This window comes from Macaca fascicularis, chromosome 7, assembly GCF_037993035.2.
Source record: "Macaca fascicularis isolate 582-1 chromosome 7, T2T-MFA8v1.1".
Classification (NCBI taxonomy): Eukaryota; Metazoa; Chordata; class Mammalia; order Primates; family Cercopithecidae; genus Macaca; species Macaca fascicularis.
This window is the reverse complement of record NC_088381.1, coordinates 118,664,740-118,682,049: the sequence shown is the minus strand read 5'-3', so window position 1 is coordinate 118,682,049 and position 17,310 is coordinate 118,664,740. Positions and strand designations below refer to the sequence as shown.

The following is a 17,310-nucleotide window of genomic DNA, read 5'->3' as shown; positions in this document are numbered from 1 at the left end:
AAGAATCTGTATGTGTGTATGGGTTCTGTATATGCATAGAAAATGATCTGGAGGGACACGTATCCAGCTGTGGACAATGGGCTCCCCTGTGGAGTGGGGTTAGACTGAGTGTCTCACTTCTTCATACACTTCTGAATGGATTGAATTTGTAATAATGAGTGTGTATTATTTCTGTTTTGAAATTATATATATTTTAAACTTTACATAGAGAGGGAAAAGACAATTATGTCTCTAGATCTGTTTTTTTTTTTTTTAGCACAAGTAGGGTAACAAGTTTTAAAAACTTATTTTAATTTTAATTAGATTTCAGAATTAGAAATCAAAAACCAACAGTTGGATTTGGAAAATACAGAACTTAGCCAAAAGAACTCTCAAAACCAGGAAAAACTGCAAGAACTTAATCAACGTCTAACAGAAATGCTATGCCAGAAGGAAAAAGAGCCAGGAAACAGTGCATTGGAGGAACAGGAACAAGAGAAGTTTAATCTGAAAGAAGAACTGGAACGTTGTAAAGTGCAGGTATGGTCTGTAGCCATCCGGCAGCTTTTTTTTTTTTTTTTTTTTTTTTTTTTTTGAGGAAATCCCAAGAAATAGAAGAAATGTTTGTATTAAACTTCCTTAAACATAAAGCCTTAGTAATTAAAACAGTATGGTCCTGGCACATGAACAGACAAGTAGATAAGTGGAATAGAAAGGCTAGAATTAGACCCAAATACAAATGGAAACATAGTATATAGCCAAGGCCGCTTCTCAACCCACTGGGGTAAAGATGGACTTTTTCATTAATGGTGCCCGAACAACTGAGTAGACATTTGGAAGCAGATAAAATTAGACCTGTATTTCATTCCATGCACAAGGATAAACTTAATTGGATTGGGAGACTAAATATAAAAAAATTAAACTATACAAATACTTGAAGAAAATATAGGTGAATTTGTCTTTAACCCTGGTGTAAAGAAAGGCTATTTAACTGTAACTCAAAAACCAGAGGCAATAAAAGAAAAAATTACCTATATGTTAAAAAATATTTACATGGCAATAAAATACCATAAACAAAGTTAGAAGACAACTGACAAACTAGGAGAAAATATTCACAACATATACCACAGTAAAAAGGCCTAATATCCCTATTAGTAAAGAACTCTTAAAAATAGAGGGACATGGGACCAAAAATTTGATAGCAAAATGGGAGAAACATACGAACAAATAAATCACACACAGAAGATAAAAATGGGCCAGGCGTGGTGGCTCACACCTGTCATCCCAGCACTTTGGGAGGCCAAGGCAGGAGAATAGCTTGAGCCTAGGAGTTCAATACCAGCCTTGACAACATAGCAAGACTCCATCTCTAAAAAAAGTTTAAAAATTGGCTAGGTGCAGTGGCGCACACCTGTGGTCCTAGCTACTCAGGAAGCTAAGGCCGGAGGATCCCTTGAGCCCAGGAGCTTGAGGCTGCACCACTACACTCTAGCCTGGGTGAGACCCTATCTCTAAATAATAAAATAAAATGATTAAAATGGCCCTCAAATCTATGGAAAAATGTTCAGAATCACTCATAAGTAGAGAAACGCAAATTAAAACAACACTGTTGTATAATTTCTCACCTGTAAGACCGGCATCAGTTTTAAAATATGACAGCATGCTCTGTGGGCAAGGCTGTGGGGAAACATACTCTTTCATACTTTGCTGGGAGAATGCAAACTGATCTGCCTTTTTGTAGGTGAATTTGACAATACCTAACAAAATTACATGTGTACCTAGCTTTTGCCCTGGAAATCTCACTTCTAGGAATCTATCCCAACAATATGAAAACTCGTACGCAGAGGGTTACTCACCGCAGCACTGTTTCCAATTGCAAAATTGTGGAAACAACATAGATGCTGATATGTAGGAGAAGAGGTGAATAAATGTGGGGGGTATGTCCATACCATGAAGTAATACTGTGTAGCTGTTAAAGGAAGAAAAGAAATCCCTATTTATATGAAATGATTTCCAAGACATACTGTTAAGTGAAAAAAAAAGTGCAAAAAAGTTATCTATAGAATGCCTTTGTGTGTATTAGAAAGGGATATTAAAAATACATGTCTGCTCATTTGTGCAAAAGAAACATAAGAATGATAAACCAGAAACTAAAAAGGACGGATGGGAAAGGGATGGAACAGAGGAATGAGAATGCGCTAGAAGGGACAAGAAAGGCCAGTGACACTTCTCTGAGTTTATCTTTTCATATAGCTCTGACTTAGAACCACAATGATGTTTCACATACCCCCAAAATAAGTACACAAGTAAAACTAATCAATATGGTAGTGGTGGAGGAAGAAACCCAAAGGGAGCACATACATGAACAGATGAGCCTAACTGTATTATAAATGGATAATATAACCACACTGGGGAAGAAAACAATCATCTTAAGTAATTCAGAAATTAGTATCTTGACTGGATACTATCCGGGCTAAAGACAAGATGAACTGTACCTACATGCTATGATAATCTAGTCAGTAAACAGGATTCTCATGAGAGGTATGGGTTAGTAATTCTGAAACTATATGTATTACTAGAATTGAACAAATAAGTAAATAGGTTGTGAGCAATGAGAACTAGATTTCTCACTGTTGGAGAAGAAGTTGCAAGGGGGGCAATGGGGAATGCTAAGATGAGCCCTCTGATGTTAGATTGAGATCTATTTGTATAAATTCATGGTTTCTAACATATATAAAAAGCTAGATAGATACAGAAACATAGATGTGTATATATGCATGGATTGCCCAGATCTTGGTTACTAAGTAAGCACCATTCTCTTATAAAAGGAACCAGGGTTCCTTGGAAAAATGATTCTAGGGCTGGGGCAGAGAAAATACAGGATAAGCCTGGAACATCTCATGGGGCCAGAAGGAAAAAGGTGTTTCTTTGAAAAAAAGACAGGACATGTCAAAAGGGCACAGGCCCCTAGCTGAAGGGGCTCCTAATGGCCAAAGCTGGAACAATTTGATCACCAAAATAAATGATAGTATACAATAAAATAATTATGAAATAAACATAGACTACAATAAATACCAGCCAGGGTATAGTGGCTCATGCCTGTAGTCCCAGCACTTTGTGGGGTCAAGGCAGGTGGATCACTTGAGCCCAGGAGTTTGCAGCCAGCCTGGCCAACATGGTGAAACCCCATCTCTACAAAGAATAAAAAAAAAATTAGCGGGGCATGGTGGCATGCCCCTATAGTCCCAGCTATTCAGGAGGCTGAGGCGGGAGAATTGCTTGAGCCCGGGAGGTTGAGGCTGCAGTGAGCCAAGACTGCACCACTGCACTTCAGCCTGGGCAGCAGAGTGAGACCTTGTATAGCCACCAAAAAAACTGAATAAATAAATATGAGTCCATATCGATATAAAAAAGTTAACCGGGGAGGGAAGACAACAGCTCTAATTCCAATAAATGAAGAAAATAGAAAACCATCATTAGGCAAACACCCCAGTAATAAAAGTTGTAGACAACATGCATTGATAGATGCTAGAATTAATAAGCAGAAGTTTGAGGAGAAACAGGATTTGTATAGCCTCAAAGTATCTCCTCCAAGAAAAAGACAGTAACTTTACAGTGTAGAAACATGCAAAACTTACCTTAGAAATCATGAAGTCTTTGTCCATACCTATGTCCTGAATGGTATTGCCTAGGTTTTCTTCTAGGGTTGTTAGGGTTTTAGGTCTTTTGTTTAAGTCTTTAATCCATCTTGAGTTGATTTTTGTATAAGGTATAAAGAAGCGTTCCAGTTTCAGTTTTCTGCATATGGCTAGCCAGTTTTCCCAACACCATTTATTAAATAGGGAATCCTTTCCCCATTGCTTTTGTCAGGTTTGTCAAAGATCAGATGGTGGTAGATGTGTGGCGTTATTTCTGAGGTCTCTATTCTGTTCCATTGGTCTATATATCTGTTTTGGTACCAGTACCATGCTGTTTTGGTTACTGTAGCCTTGTAGTAGAGTTTGAAGTCAGGTAGCGTGATGCCCCCAGCTTTGTTCTTTTTGCTTAGGATTGTTGTGGCTATATGGGCTTTTTGGTTCCATATGAAATTTAAAGTAGTTTTTTCTAATTCTGTGAAGAAAGTCTATGGTAGCTTGATAGAAACAGCATTGAATCTATAAATTACTTTGGGCAGTATGACCATTTTCATGATATTGTTTCTTCCTATCCATGAGCATGGAATGTTTTTCCATTTGTTTGTGTCCTCTTTTATTTCCTTGAGCAGTGGTTTGTAGTTCTCATTGAAGAGGACCTTCATGTCCCTTGTAAGTTGGATTCCTAGGTATTTTTATTCTCTTGGTAGCAATTGTGAATGGAAGTTCACTCATGATTTGACTATTATTGGCATATAGGAATGCTTGTGATTTTTGCACATTGATTTTGTATCCTGAGACTTTGCTGAAGTCGCTTATCAGCTTAAGGAGATTTGAGCTGAGACAATGGGGTTTTCTAAATATACAATCATGTCATCTGCAAACAGACAATTTGACTTCCTCTCTTCCTATTTGAATACCCTTCATTTCTTTCTCTTGCCTGACTGAGAAAGAAATTCCTGGCCAGAACTTCCAACACTGTGTTGAATAGGAGTGGTGAGAGAGGGCATCCTTGTCTTGTGCCAGTTTTCAAAGGGAATGCTTCCAGCTTTTACCCATTCAGTATGATATTGGCTGTGGGTTTGTCATAAATAGCTCTTATTATTTGGAGATACATTCCATCAGTACGTAGTTTATTGAGAGTTTTTAGCATGAAGTGGTGTTGAATTTTCCATGCCGTTTAAGTGGAAAGTCTTTTACGTATAAGGATAAAAAATGGTCATAAAACAGTGTCATTGAGTTCATATTATTATTTCCTTCCTATGGCCTTTAATGAACTTAGTAAGTTTCCCCAGTCTAAATATGTATGTCTGTTATTTGACTTTTTTATTTTTCTCTTAGTCCTCCACTTTAGTGTCTTCTCTAGAGGCAGAACTCTCTGAAATTAAAATACAGACCCATATTGTGGAACAGGAAAACCTCCTTCTCAAAGATGAACTGGAGAAAATGAAACAGGTAAGGCTGTGTGCAGCTTAGGGGGGTTCACAGAACAATATGTACCTGGTGGGCTCCTGGTGGGCTGGTATTTCTAGCCACCAGTTGTCTTTTGTACCGAGTCCTATCAACTAGTTGGTAGCTGAGGACTTGCTGCTTGGCAAAGTTGAGGACCTAAAGGGCAAAATCAGATTTGTAAAGGCTATTGCTAATTATCCATGCATCTAACTTATATATGTTGTACACTCTAAAATCCCCCCCCCCTTTTTTTAAGACAGTTTCCTTCTTCCCTCTGTTGCCTAGGGTGGAGTGCAGTGGTGCAATCTCAGCTCACTGCAACCTCTGGCTCCCAGGCTCAAGCAATTCTCGTGCCTCAGCCTCCCGAGCAGCTGGGATTACAGGTGCCCGCCACCACACCCAGATAATTTCTGTGTTTTTAGTAGAGGTGGGGTTTTGCCATGTTGGCCAGACTGGTCTCGAACTCCTGGGCTCAAGCAATCCATCCACGTCAGCCCCTAAAGTGCTGGGATTACAGGTGTGAGCCACTGTATCCGGCCCACTCTAAAATTCTATTATCATGAATGAATCCCAACCACTTCAGTTTAAGAAATTGTTCTTTCACTCAGGTTATAGATAAAGTAACGTGTTTGTCTAAAAGGAGGGGGACTATCTTGCTTATAACTTTTCTAATTCTGTTCACACTGATTTGTGAGACACTGATGAAGCCGGTCCTTCTGCCTTTTTCTCTAGCAACTGAGGCATCAGTTCTAGAGCATGATGGCATGCAGTCTCACTTATGAATTTGGCTTTCAGAAGCCTATTTCAAAGTTTCAAAGGCTTAACTTTAGACCAGGCACAGTGGCTCATGCCTGTCACCCCAATACTTTGGGAGGCCAAGGTGGGCAGATCACTTGAGGCCAGGAATTTGAGACCAGCCTGGGCAACAGGACAAAACCACATCTCTACAAAAAATTAGCTGGGCGTAGTGGTGTGCACCTGTAGTCCCAGCTACTCAGGAGGCTGAGATGGGAGGATCACCTGAAGTCAGGAAGTCAAGCCTCCAGTGAGCTGAGATTGCGCTGCTGTGCCCCTGCACTCCAGCCTGGGCGACAGAACACTCTGTCTCAAAAAAAATAAATAAGAAAAAAGGCTTATTTTTAAATATGAAAATATGAAAGAGATCTCAACTTAAAAATTATGTCCTCCCATGGAGAAATGCATTGTTGGAAAAAAAAATTGTGTCCTAAACATTGTCCTAATTTTCAGTATTTACAGGAGTCTTTCAATTGGAACAATACTGATTTATAGTAGGAAAATTTAGTTGTTCCATTTGTTTACTTCAGCATCAGATGATGGCACTCATATAAAATTTTCTGTCTTACATCTGTCTCTTCAGCCTGTAAGCACAAAGTTGTCCTTTCCTGAATGTGGAAACATTGAGTCTGTACCATCTGGTGTTATGTTTATGTGGATCTGATTGACTCCTATGAGTCTGGCTTTCTTAATAGCATTATAAACCCTCGGGGTATGTGTGTCTTTCATAATGCCTAGTACAGTACTGGTACTCAATAAATGCTTTATAAGAACCTTTTCAAGTCAACTACTGCTATGCAAAATGCATGTTCTGCTGTGACTAGAGAAGTTGCCTGTCCAGATAAACATAACAGAAGTTAAAACTCATAGGGCCTTTCTGTGGGATGAAGTATTCCAAGGCTGTTATTACCAACTTTATCCTAATTAACTTGAGCATCCTTTTTTCCTTGACTTTTTGAAAGCCTATCTGTTGTTCAGCCTTTAGATGATAATGATTGGTTTCAAATTCATAGTATGGGAAATGTGTGCTTTGTGGCTTTGCTAAGCTGGAGAACAGAAGGAAAGGAGCAGAGCTAGGAGAAAAATAACATGATGAGGACGTCATCAGCATCTTTTCATTTATTTATGTATTTTATTTTTTTAAACAGAGGCATTGGTATAGTGAGATGAAGAAATAGCCTGGTCTGCTTTTGGTAGAAAGCTGTTTTATCAGGCACCTGGATCCTTTTGGATGCCAAGAATAGGGTAGTATCAGCCTATCATTGCTGTTATACAACGTGGACCTAGAAGGCATGTGTCACTGTGTATGCTACTGTGATTCAGAGTTCACAAAGCACATCTATGTGTGTTATTTGTTGCACTGAAAGGAAACACAAATAGCATTAGCAGAAGTCACATGCCAGTCTACAGACATCCAAAGTGGTATCAAGCTTTATGGGTGTCTGGAGGGTGGGGAGGCAAGGCAGTGGATAAAGTAGAAGGTCCTTTATTAAACCAGTGCCCAGGCATTTCAGAATACATTTTCCTATATCCTTCTGACTTGTTCAGATTTGTAAGCTGTGCTGGATTTGTCGCCAGTTGAAGACAAGATTCATCCCTGAAGGTCTATTCCTACAGCTAAATGTGAAAGAATTTCAGGTTCAGGAAGTAGAAAGATGGTCGTAAAATCATAATAATAAAGAATTGAACAGCCAAGTGAAATAGAGGAAAGTTAAAAACCTATGAACTATGGGAAAGGGTTAAGTATAAGAAACAGCTTCTTTAAAGCATGAGTTCTCAACAGGGTGAGGGGGTGAGGATTGCTCTCCCACCCCAGAACATTTATCAGCGTCTGGGCACATTTTTTATTTTCACAACTGGAAGCTGGGGGGTTACTGGCATCTTGTGAATAAAGCCAGAGACGCTGTGAAACATCCTACAATGTCCAGAATGTCCCCTGACCCCCAACTCCTGACGAAGAAGTATCCAGCCCAAAATGAGATTAGTACCAGCATTGATGTTGAAAAGGAATAAAAACAGTATTTGGTTTGTCTTGATTTCATGAAGTAGAGAGGAAAAGCCAGTGTGTTCACAACAACAACATTTTACTGGCCAGTCAGCGTAGGCATCTTCTGAAAGGAAGAGTACAGGAAACAAGCTGAAAACACGGTTTTATCTTTAAACTTGCCTTTGGGTTTTGCCACATACCCTGTATGTGGTCCGTGCCAATTCTAGGGTGCTTTTGTTTTGGAGACAGGTCTCTGTCGCGCAGCCTGGAGTGCAGTCATCTCGGCTCACTGCAGCCTCCACCTCCCAGGTTCAAGCAATTCTCCTGCCTCAGCCTCCCAAGTGGCTGGGATTACAGGCGTGCACCACCATGTCTGGCTAATTTTTGTATTTTTAATAAAGACGAGGTTTCACCATGTTCACCAGGCTGACCTCAAACTCTTGACGTCAAGTGATCCTCCCCACCTTGGCTTCCCAAAGTGCTGGGATTACAGGTGTGAGCCACCCCCACAGCCCAATTCTATAGTCTTGACTGATTTTTTGAAAAACATTTTTCTAGTTAAAAGCATGAGGAAAATGTAATATGCTACATGTGTTAAATTGATGACAGAATGGCAGTATGTTATTTTACCCTGAAGGTAAAATGGAGAGCTAGGATCATTATTTAACAATGTCTGTCTGGTTGAATCTACCTAAGCAGACATTTCAACAGTCAGCTGGGGAGCAGAGAGAAGCCAGAAGGGAATCCTTGAAGTTTATTATAGTCTCTGCTAGAGTTTATGTCCTCTGAAATATCTACAGATAGGCAAATAGCAGCAGCTGTGAAAATGCCTTATTGAGAAGCACCCCTTTGTACTTACAGCCATGAGATATGATGGGATGGCTCATTTGTTTATCTCTTACAGCTGCACAGATGTCCCGATCTCTCTGACTTCCAGCAAAAAGTCTCTAGTGTTCTGAGCTACAATGAAAAACTGCTGAAAGAAAAGGAAGCTCTGAGTGAGGAATTAAATAGCTGTATTGATAAGGTAGTAAAAATAATAAGACTTTGCCATCATCGTGTACAATACACACCATAATGAACCTTGCTCTGTGAACAGTGGCACAGGGGCCTTCTGTGGTAGTCTGTTGTTCCAGAGTGTCCTGGAGCAACATTTCTTTGGCATTCTGTGACCCTAGACTTCCTGCAGCCAAGACTGATGGAGTCTAAATTAGTTGTTTACTAATTATATTATTAAACTCGATAATATAAAATTTGTCTCATTATCATATCACAGTGCTACTTTATACTATTTTGTTGTAATATAAATATGTGTTTAATAATCTGAGGTCAATTTTATAGACAAACACTTTTTTTCTCTTGTATCTTCCTTAGCAAATCCAAAACCACCACCTTTTTCCCCCACTTACCTTAATAGATATTCTGTGTTTTCTTCCTGTGGTGTGCTCTTGAGATTTTTAATAGCCTTCCAGCTTACCATCTTCCACCCTCAAACCATGAAGCAATAGAAAAGAAAAATAGGAAATTTCCAAAAAGAAGCAACTCCTCAAAATTAGACGTGTAAAACAGTCTTTGGTTTGTCTTGATTTGGAGCCAGGAAGACCATTTCCTTTGACCTTGCCCTGCTCCCCCACATAAATAGATGGTGCTTATTCTTGACAGTGTAAGTGCAGGCATATAAATTAAGGCTAGCTATGTTTGCAAAAATGCCCTCTTACCTCTTTTCCCCTTCCTGAAACAGTTGGCAAAATCAAGTCTTTTAGAGCACAGAATTGAGACGATGAAGCAGGAACAGAAATCCTGGGAACGTGAGAGTGCGAGCTTAAAGTCACAGCTGGTGGCTTCTCAGGAAAAGGTATGTGGACAATTCTTGTTTCATCTTCACAGTTAGTATTCTCCTAGATCTTCCACCAAAAATCCCAGGAAAAAGAATGCTCCAGGTGCAAGTAGCGTAAGAGGGTTCCAAATGATTCAATTTGACCAATGTTTGATGTGTGTTTATAGCGTGGCAAGGCTGGGCGTGGTGGCTCACACCTGTTATCCCAGCACTTTGGGAGGCCGAGGTGGGGAGATCACTTGAGGTCAGGAGTTTGAGACTAGCCTGACCAACATGGTGAAACCTCATCTCTACTAAAAAATTTTTTTAAAAGCCAGTTGTGGTGTCACGTGCCTGTAGTCCCAGCTACTCTGAAGGCTGAGGCAGGAGAATTGTTTGAACCTAGGAGGCGGAGGCTGCAGTGAGCTGAGATCACACTACTACACTTCAGCCTAGACAACAGAGCGAGACTCCATCTCAAAAAAAAAAAAAGTAAATGTAGTGTGACAAAATGATTTAAATATTTCAAATATATTGTGGCATAATTTAAATAATATTTCCCTCAAAGTTTATTAATTATGAAGGCTTCAGAATAGTGCGTAAAAGTGACTGCTTGTTCCTAATTTATAAATAGGACTTCTAAGGCAGTGTATACCCTATTTTAAAGATCTGTATCAACATTCCTTTTATGAATTTAAATTTTTCAAATTGGAATTTATATGCAATATTAGCGTAAAATAGGATTCTTCTTTAAGAGGTGATGTCTCAGCCGGGCGCAGTGGCTCATGCCTGTCATCCCAGCACTTTGGGAGGCTGAGGCAGGAGGATCATGAGGTCAGGAGATCGAGACCATCCTGGCTAACACAGTGAAACCCCGTCTCTACTAAAAATACACAGAATTAGCCAGGCGTGGTGGTGGGCGCCTGTAGTCCCAGCTACTTGGGAGGCTGAGGCAGGAGAATGGCTCCCGGGAGGTGGAGGTTGCAGTGAGCCGAGATCACGCCACTGCACTCCATCCAGCCCGGGCAACAGAGCAAGACTTTGTCTCCAAAAAAAAAAAAAGAGATGAGGTCTCCCTTTGTATCCCAGGCCGGATCACCGCTCACTGCCACCTCAAACTCCTGGGCTCAAAGGATTCTCCCACCTCAGCCTTCCAGGTAGCTGGGACTACAGGCGCACGCCACCACACTCGGCTTCTTATTTTTGTAGAGATGGGGATCTTGCCATCTTGCCTAGACTAGTTTCAAACTCCTGGGCTCAAGCGATCCTCCTGCCTTGGCCTCCCAAAGTGCTGGCATTCCAGGTGTGAGCCACCATGCCTAGCCTAGAATAGGAGTCTGCAAGTATACATTTTTATTTTCAACTAAGAGGGCCCTTTATAGTCCAACATCTCAGGCTAAAACATAATTTCTACAAAATTCAGTGAAACCATCTTTTGTGATACCAGTTGGTACCCATTGGTTCTGTAAGATACCATTTAGTAATCTACCAGATGACTATCAGCAATACCTTGCTCCAGACATAGTTCATCATTGTCCTAAATATAATTTAACATCCTGTAAATATACATACTATCCTAGGTTTCCCCTGAGCTACTGATTTAGTAAAGAGAAACAAAGGGACCTGAAAGTTCTTTTGTCCTTATTCATTCCTGAACATGCTAGAGGTGAAACCACAAGTTTGTGTAGTGGTAAAAGATCATTCTCATGATACAGGTTCAGAATTTAGAAGACACCCTGCAGAATGTAAACCTGCAAATGTCCCAGATGAAATCTGACCTGCGAGTGACTCAGCAGGAAAAGGAGGCTTTAAAACAAGAACTGATGTCTTTGCATAAGCAACTTCAGAATGCTGGTGGCAAGGTGATTTGTTCTTTTTTTATTTAGGTATAAGTTATTTACAGTAAAGCATACACATCTTAAGTCTACAACTTGGTTATTATATGTATATGCATGTATATATAAATATGCATATTTTATGTATCTGTATGTATGTGTTTGTATAACCATCACTTAGATAAAAAGGCAGAACATTTCCAGCACCCAACAGGCTCTCTCTCGTTCCCTCTAGTTGGTAACCCCAAGGGAACCACTTTTGTACCCTCTGCCACTGTAGTTTAGGGATGCTTTTTTCTAAACTTCATATAGATGAAACCATAATGATATAAAACAGGTCTTTTTTTGTATTGAGCAAGTCAGAAGACCATGACTGAATTGAGTTTTGTAATAACAAAACTAAAACATTTTGTTAAATGGTAGATAAAAGTATTTGTGTGACCTTAAAATCAAGTGAAGAAAAACATTGAAAGAAATCAATCTGGAACATATACGCAGACTTGCAAAAAAGTACAACTTCTGCTAAAAAGGCATAAAACAATAGTATTAGAATTATTTCAGGAGATAATTCATTGCTACAGATAGGTTGCTGTGGCACGAGAAAGTCCAGGAAGAACTGATTAAAGCGTTAGCTGGCTGACACATTATGGTGGTGTGGTAGAAAGTGTCTCATTTTAGTAAGTCACAATGCTGCCTAATCTGTGTGCAAATAAATTAAGAACAATGTTATAGATATCAGTTTTGGGGTAGATGTCAAGATTTTGTCCCACAAAAAAAGTAGACACTAATTCTCTTGGTGAAATTTTTGTAAAAAATTAAGATAGTTGTTTTGGGCTGGGCGTGGTGGCTCATGCCTGTAATTCCAGCACTTTGGGAGGCCGAGGCAGGCAGACCACTTGAGGCCAGGAGTTCAAGACCAGCCTGACCAACATGGCAAAATCCTGTCTCTGCTACAAATACAAAAATGGCCGGGGCGTGGTGGCTCATGCTTGTAATCCCAGCACTTTGGGAGGCCTAGGCGGACGGATCACAAGGTCAGGAGTTCAAGACCAGCCTGCCCAACCCCATCTCTACTAAAAATACAAAAATTAGCTGGGCATGGTGGCAGGTGCCTGTAATCCCAGCTACTTGGGAGGCTAAGGCAGGAGAATCGCTTGAACCTGGAAGGCAGAGGTTACAGTGAGCCAAGATCGTGCCAGTGCACTCAAGCCTAAGCAACAGAGCTAGACTTTGTCTCAAAAAAAAAAAAAAAAATTAGCCAGGTGTGGTAGTACACGCCCCCCCAATCCCAGCTGCTGGGAAGGCTGAGGCATAAGAATTGCTTGAGCCCGGCAGGTGGAGGTTGCAGTGAGCTGAGATTGCGCCACTACACTCCAGCCTGGGTGACAGAGTGAGACTCCGTCTCAAAAAAGTTTCCATTTTTGAAATTACTTCTGGGTTGACTTTCTCAAAATGAGATTGTACCCTTTTTTTTTTTTTTCATGTTTGGTTTAAAAGGCAAGAGGCTTATCTATTTGTGTTATCTTTTTTATTTTTTAAATCATTTTCAAGATCCAAAAAATCACTTTGGTAGCTGAAAGCACATTTCTGAATTCAGATGTTAATTACATGGACAATATGTGCTTTGAATTCTAAAAAAAGGATATGATTGCATATGTGAAAATGAAAGTAGAGTTTAGCTTGTGAAAGCTTTCGAGTTAGCAGTGCATCTCAGCTTTCTCTTTATGTCCTCTGTGAATCAAATGAATATCTTCTGGGCTCAAAGATAACTTCATAAGAATGAAGCAACTTTTTTTATTTTTATTTATTTATTTTTTTGAGACAGAGTCTCACTCTGTTGCCCAGGGTGAAGTGCAGTGGCGCGATCTCGGCTCACTGCAACCTCCGCCTCCCGGGTTCACGCCATTCTGCTGCCTCAGCCTCCCGAGTAGCTGGGACAATAGGTGCCCGCCACCATGCCCGGCTAATTTTTTTGTATTTTTAGTAGAGATGGGGTTTCACGCTATTAGCCAGGATGGTCTCGATCTCCTGACCTTGTGATCTGCCCACCTCAGCCTCCCAAAGTGCTGGGATTACAGGCGTGAGCCACCGCGCTCGGCCAGAATGAAGCAACTTTTAAGCCACCAATCTCGATACACTTGAGTCCTTTATGGAACTGGACCTTGCCCTTCAGTCATATTCACTATTGGAAATGGCATGGCTGTTTTGACAAAGACCATTTTAAACAGAGACTCTCCAAACCTTTTTTTTAAAATCAAACTTCAAGAATATTGTTTTATTCATATTTATATATACATACACATACTTTCATTAGAAGACTGAGGGGACAATTGAAAGGTACTTACTAGGAGTCACTGTCATTGGGTAAATATGACACCTGTCTCAAAACAGAAATTACCCAATAGCTTGTTTTTAAGGCTTACACTCTACAATTCTCTTAAGAGCTGGGCCCCAGAAACAGCTACTCATCCATCAGGGCTCCATAACCAGCAGAAAAGGCTGTCCTGGGACAAGTTGGATCATCTGATGAATGAGGAACAGCAGCTGCTTTGGCAAGAGAATGAGAGGCTCCAGACCGTGGTACAGAACACCAAAGCAGAGCTTACGCACTCCCGGGAGAAGGTAACTTGAGAAGCTGCACATCATGGCATATGTTTGAAAATGACTAGTTTGATATGAAAATGAATGTTGGATATGATTGGAATGGTTCTAAGGTACGGATTTGAGTATCTTGCTATAGCAGACTTATTAAGAATGTGTAATTTATCATTTACTCACATATAATTTTATCCTGATGTTTATAAAATATTACAGCAGTTTTATATTAAAATATATTTGACTTTAATCTTCATATCCAAAATGTAGACTCATGGAAATTATGTGAACCATGTATTCTTCACATTGGCCAGCCACCAAGACTAGTGTACAAAAATGGTAAAACCAGACTCAGATCTTGCAGGTCTAAATAACTCCTCACGAGAGAAAAAGGTGCCTCCTTTAAAAGACAGCATTTCAAGGTTAAAATCATCTTTAAAGGTCTTTTCCAACCACCAACTTGGTGCTGGAATTCCTTACCTCTGGTGCATAGTCTCCCAATGATATTTAACCTATGCTTAACACCTCTTTTGAGGAGGAACTCTGAAGAGTCGCAGATATTTATTTAGAACATCTACTCCATGCCAGAAACTGCTATCACTGACGCTGCAGTGGTGAGCAGGACAGACATGGTTCATGTCCTCATAGAACTGTTTTAGATGTGAACAGTCCAATAAGAGCAGATGGGACTGTCAGCCCATTCTCTCCTAAAAGTAGTGTTCATGTCAGAAAAAAACGGGCCTGGGACTGCTGTGCCTGCTTTCCTGGCAGCCACATCACATACACTGTTGACTCCTGGAGAGTTAGTAGACCCAGAAGTCTCCTCTTCCCTGTCTTGTTCCTACAGTGTTGGGTTTGTAGACCTAAGCAGACTTACCTAGAAAGGGTCTTTTGAAATCCAGAAAAGCTAGCTTCGAGTATTTACAGGCTTGACTGAAAAAGAAAGTTATAACAGGACTCACGTACTGAATTAAAACTTTCCCTATGTTTGTTTTTGCTGGCTGGGTGATTGTATTAGCATTTCTTCCTCTTACATTTGTTCTTTTTAGGTCCGTCAACTGGAATCCAATCTTCCCAAGCACCAAAAACATCTAAACCCATCAGGTACCATGAAACCCACAGAGCAAGAAAAATTGAGCTTAAAGAGAGAGTGTGATCAGTTTCAGAAAGAACGATCTCCTACTAACAGGAAGGTGAGTTTTTGAGAATATATGGCGTGCGTCTGTGTTCTCACTATAATATGTTCCTAAGTGTGTTTCTTCTCAGGTGTACTTCTAAGGAAATGATTATGATGGCATATTTTGGCATATATCCCTTTATGCTGATGTTCTCTTGTCAAAATAGCATCATAGTTCTTTTTGATTGAATAATGGTTGAAAAAAACAACAATTTGGCTGGGTGCAGTGGCTCACACCTATAATCTCAGCACTTTGGGAGGCCGATGTGGGCAGATCACGAGGTCAGAAGTTTGAGACCAGCCTGGCCAACATGGTAAAACCCATCTCTACTAAAAAATACAAAAATTCGCCGGGCGTGGTGGCACGTGCCTGTAGTCCTAGCTACTCGGGAGGCTGAGGCAGAAGAATTGCTGGAACCGGGGAGGCAGAGGTTGCAGTGAGCCAAGATTGCACCAGTGCACTCCAGCCTGGGTGACAGAGCGAGACTGTCTCAAAAAAAAAAAAAAGAAAAGAAAAGAAAAACAATTTAACTTTTCTTAAAGAAGGCAGTTAATCATCTTTATTAGTATTAGAAGCTTTATAAGTTGGCAAAATATTTATCACCCGAATATTAGAAACATCTTAATATGGGCTGTACATTTTATTGTTATGTAACAAATTAAAACAACGTTTGTTGTCTTTATCTACAAGTTAGGAATTCAGAAGCAGCTTAGCTGGGTGGTCCAACTCAAGGCTGTCATGAGGATGCAGTCTAGATGTTGGCCAGGCCTGCAGTTGCCTGAAGGCTTCACTGGGGCTAGAGGATCTACTTTCCAAGCTCATTCATGCAACTGTTAGCAAGAGGCTCCTGTACTTTGCTGGCTGCTTGCCTGAGACCTCAGCTCTTCACTACCTGGGCCTTTTCTTAGGGCATAGCATCTGGCTTCCCCCAGAAGAAGTGATGCAACAGACACTGAGACCAAAAGACCAAGACAGAAGCTGTGGTCCCTTGTATGATCTAAGCCTGCAAGTGACATACCAACATTTCTGCTGCATTGTATTTGTCACGCAGACTAACCCTAGTATAGTGTGGGAGGGGACTGTATAAGGGTGTGAATACCCGGAGGTGGGGCTCTTTGGGGCTCTTGGAGGCTGGCTACCCCATGGTCACACCCTCTGTAGTGCCACTTAGTTTGCTTTCTGTAATTTGTCCCATGAAGTTAGAGTTCTAGACCAGACTTCTCAGAGTTGTTTTCTTTTTCTAAACTGAAACTCAGTTTTCACTATTACCTCTTTATTAAAAAAATATGGTTTGTTTAGAAATCTGAGAAAAATACTTCATTATAAAATATTCATAAAATTTGTTTTTTGTGAAAGTTATGACCATTTGCAGTAAGAAGGTCTGGTTGTGCTCTAAAGCCGAAATGTCATTTAATTTCAGGTACATTCAAGGAAACTTTGCAGAAAGAAAATGGGTTTCATTTAGCTGCTCATTAGGGAGAAAAAAGTCTGTGATAGGCTTTTAATTTATATTGAATTTTAAAACGGACCTGGAAGACTACACTTCTGCTTCACAATTCTTGCTGTTCTCTTCAGCTCCTTTTGATAGAAGCAAAATCAGCTTTCTAAGATAGTGTTGTATGTTTTTTACTGAGCAATATTCTGACTTAGTGTCCTGTAGCTCACTAGGTTCTTCCTGTAGTAAGAGTTATAAAAGTGAGGCTGGATGCAGTGGCTCACGCCTGTTATCCCAGCACTTTGGGAGGCCAAGGTGGGCGGATCATGAGGTCAGGAGTTCGAGACCAGCCTCACCAACATGGTGAAACCCCATCTCTTAAAAAAAACACAAAAATTAGCAGCGCACAGTGGTGCACACTTGCAGTCCCAGCTACTCGGGAGGCTGAGGTAGGAGAATCGCTTGAACCTGGGAAGCGAAGGTTGCAGTGAGCTGAGATTGTGCCACTGCACTCCAGCCTGGGTAACAGAGTGAACTCCATCTCAAAAAAAAATAAAAATAAAAAGCACTCATGAAATCTTTAAAATTGAAAAGTTATATAAATCA

General features: G+C 40.4%; 1 protein-coding gene across 33 annotated transcripts in view; it reads left to right on the top strand.

The window, feature by feature from the left end:
• NIN (ninein) overlaps window positions 1–17,310 on the top strand; it is a 108,982-nt gene that overhangs the window by 75,429 nt on the left and 16,243 nt on the right. For 31 of the 33 annotated variants that reach the window (XR_012415783.1, XR_012415784.1, XR_012415781.1 and 28 more), the window contains 7 exons: window positions 304–519; window positions 4,953–5,066; window positions 8,750–8,872; window positions 9,587–9,700; window positions 11,377–11,523; window positions 13,939–14,118; window positions 15,141–15,284. Coding sequence is in view for 27 of the 33 variants with exons in the window: in XM_073997369.1 (XP_073853470.1) it covers window positions 304–519; window positions 4,953–5,066; window positions 8,750–8,872; window positions 9,587–9,700; window positions 11,377–11,523; window positions 13,939–14,118; window positions 15,141–15,284 (1,038 nt within the window). In the remaining 6 variants the exon portion in view is untranslated. The remainder of the gene's footprint in view (window positions 1–303; window positions 520–4,952; window positions 5,067–8,749; window positions 8,873–9,586; window positions 9,701–11,376; window positions 11,524–13,938; window positions 14,119–15,140; window positions 15,285–17,310) is intronic. The other 2 variants (XM_065548797.1, XM_073997377.1) reach the window with 1 other exon arrangement.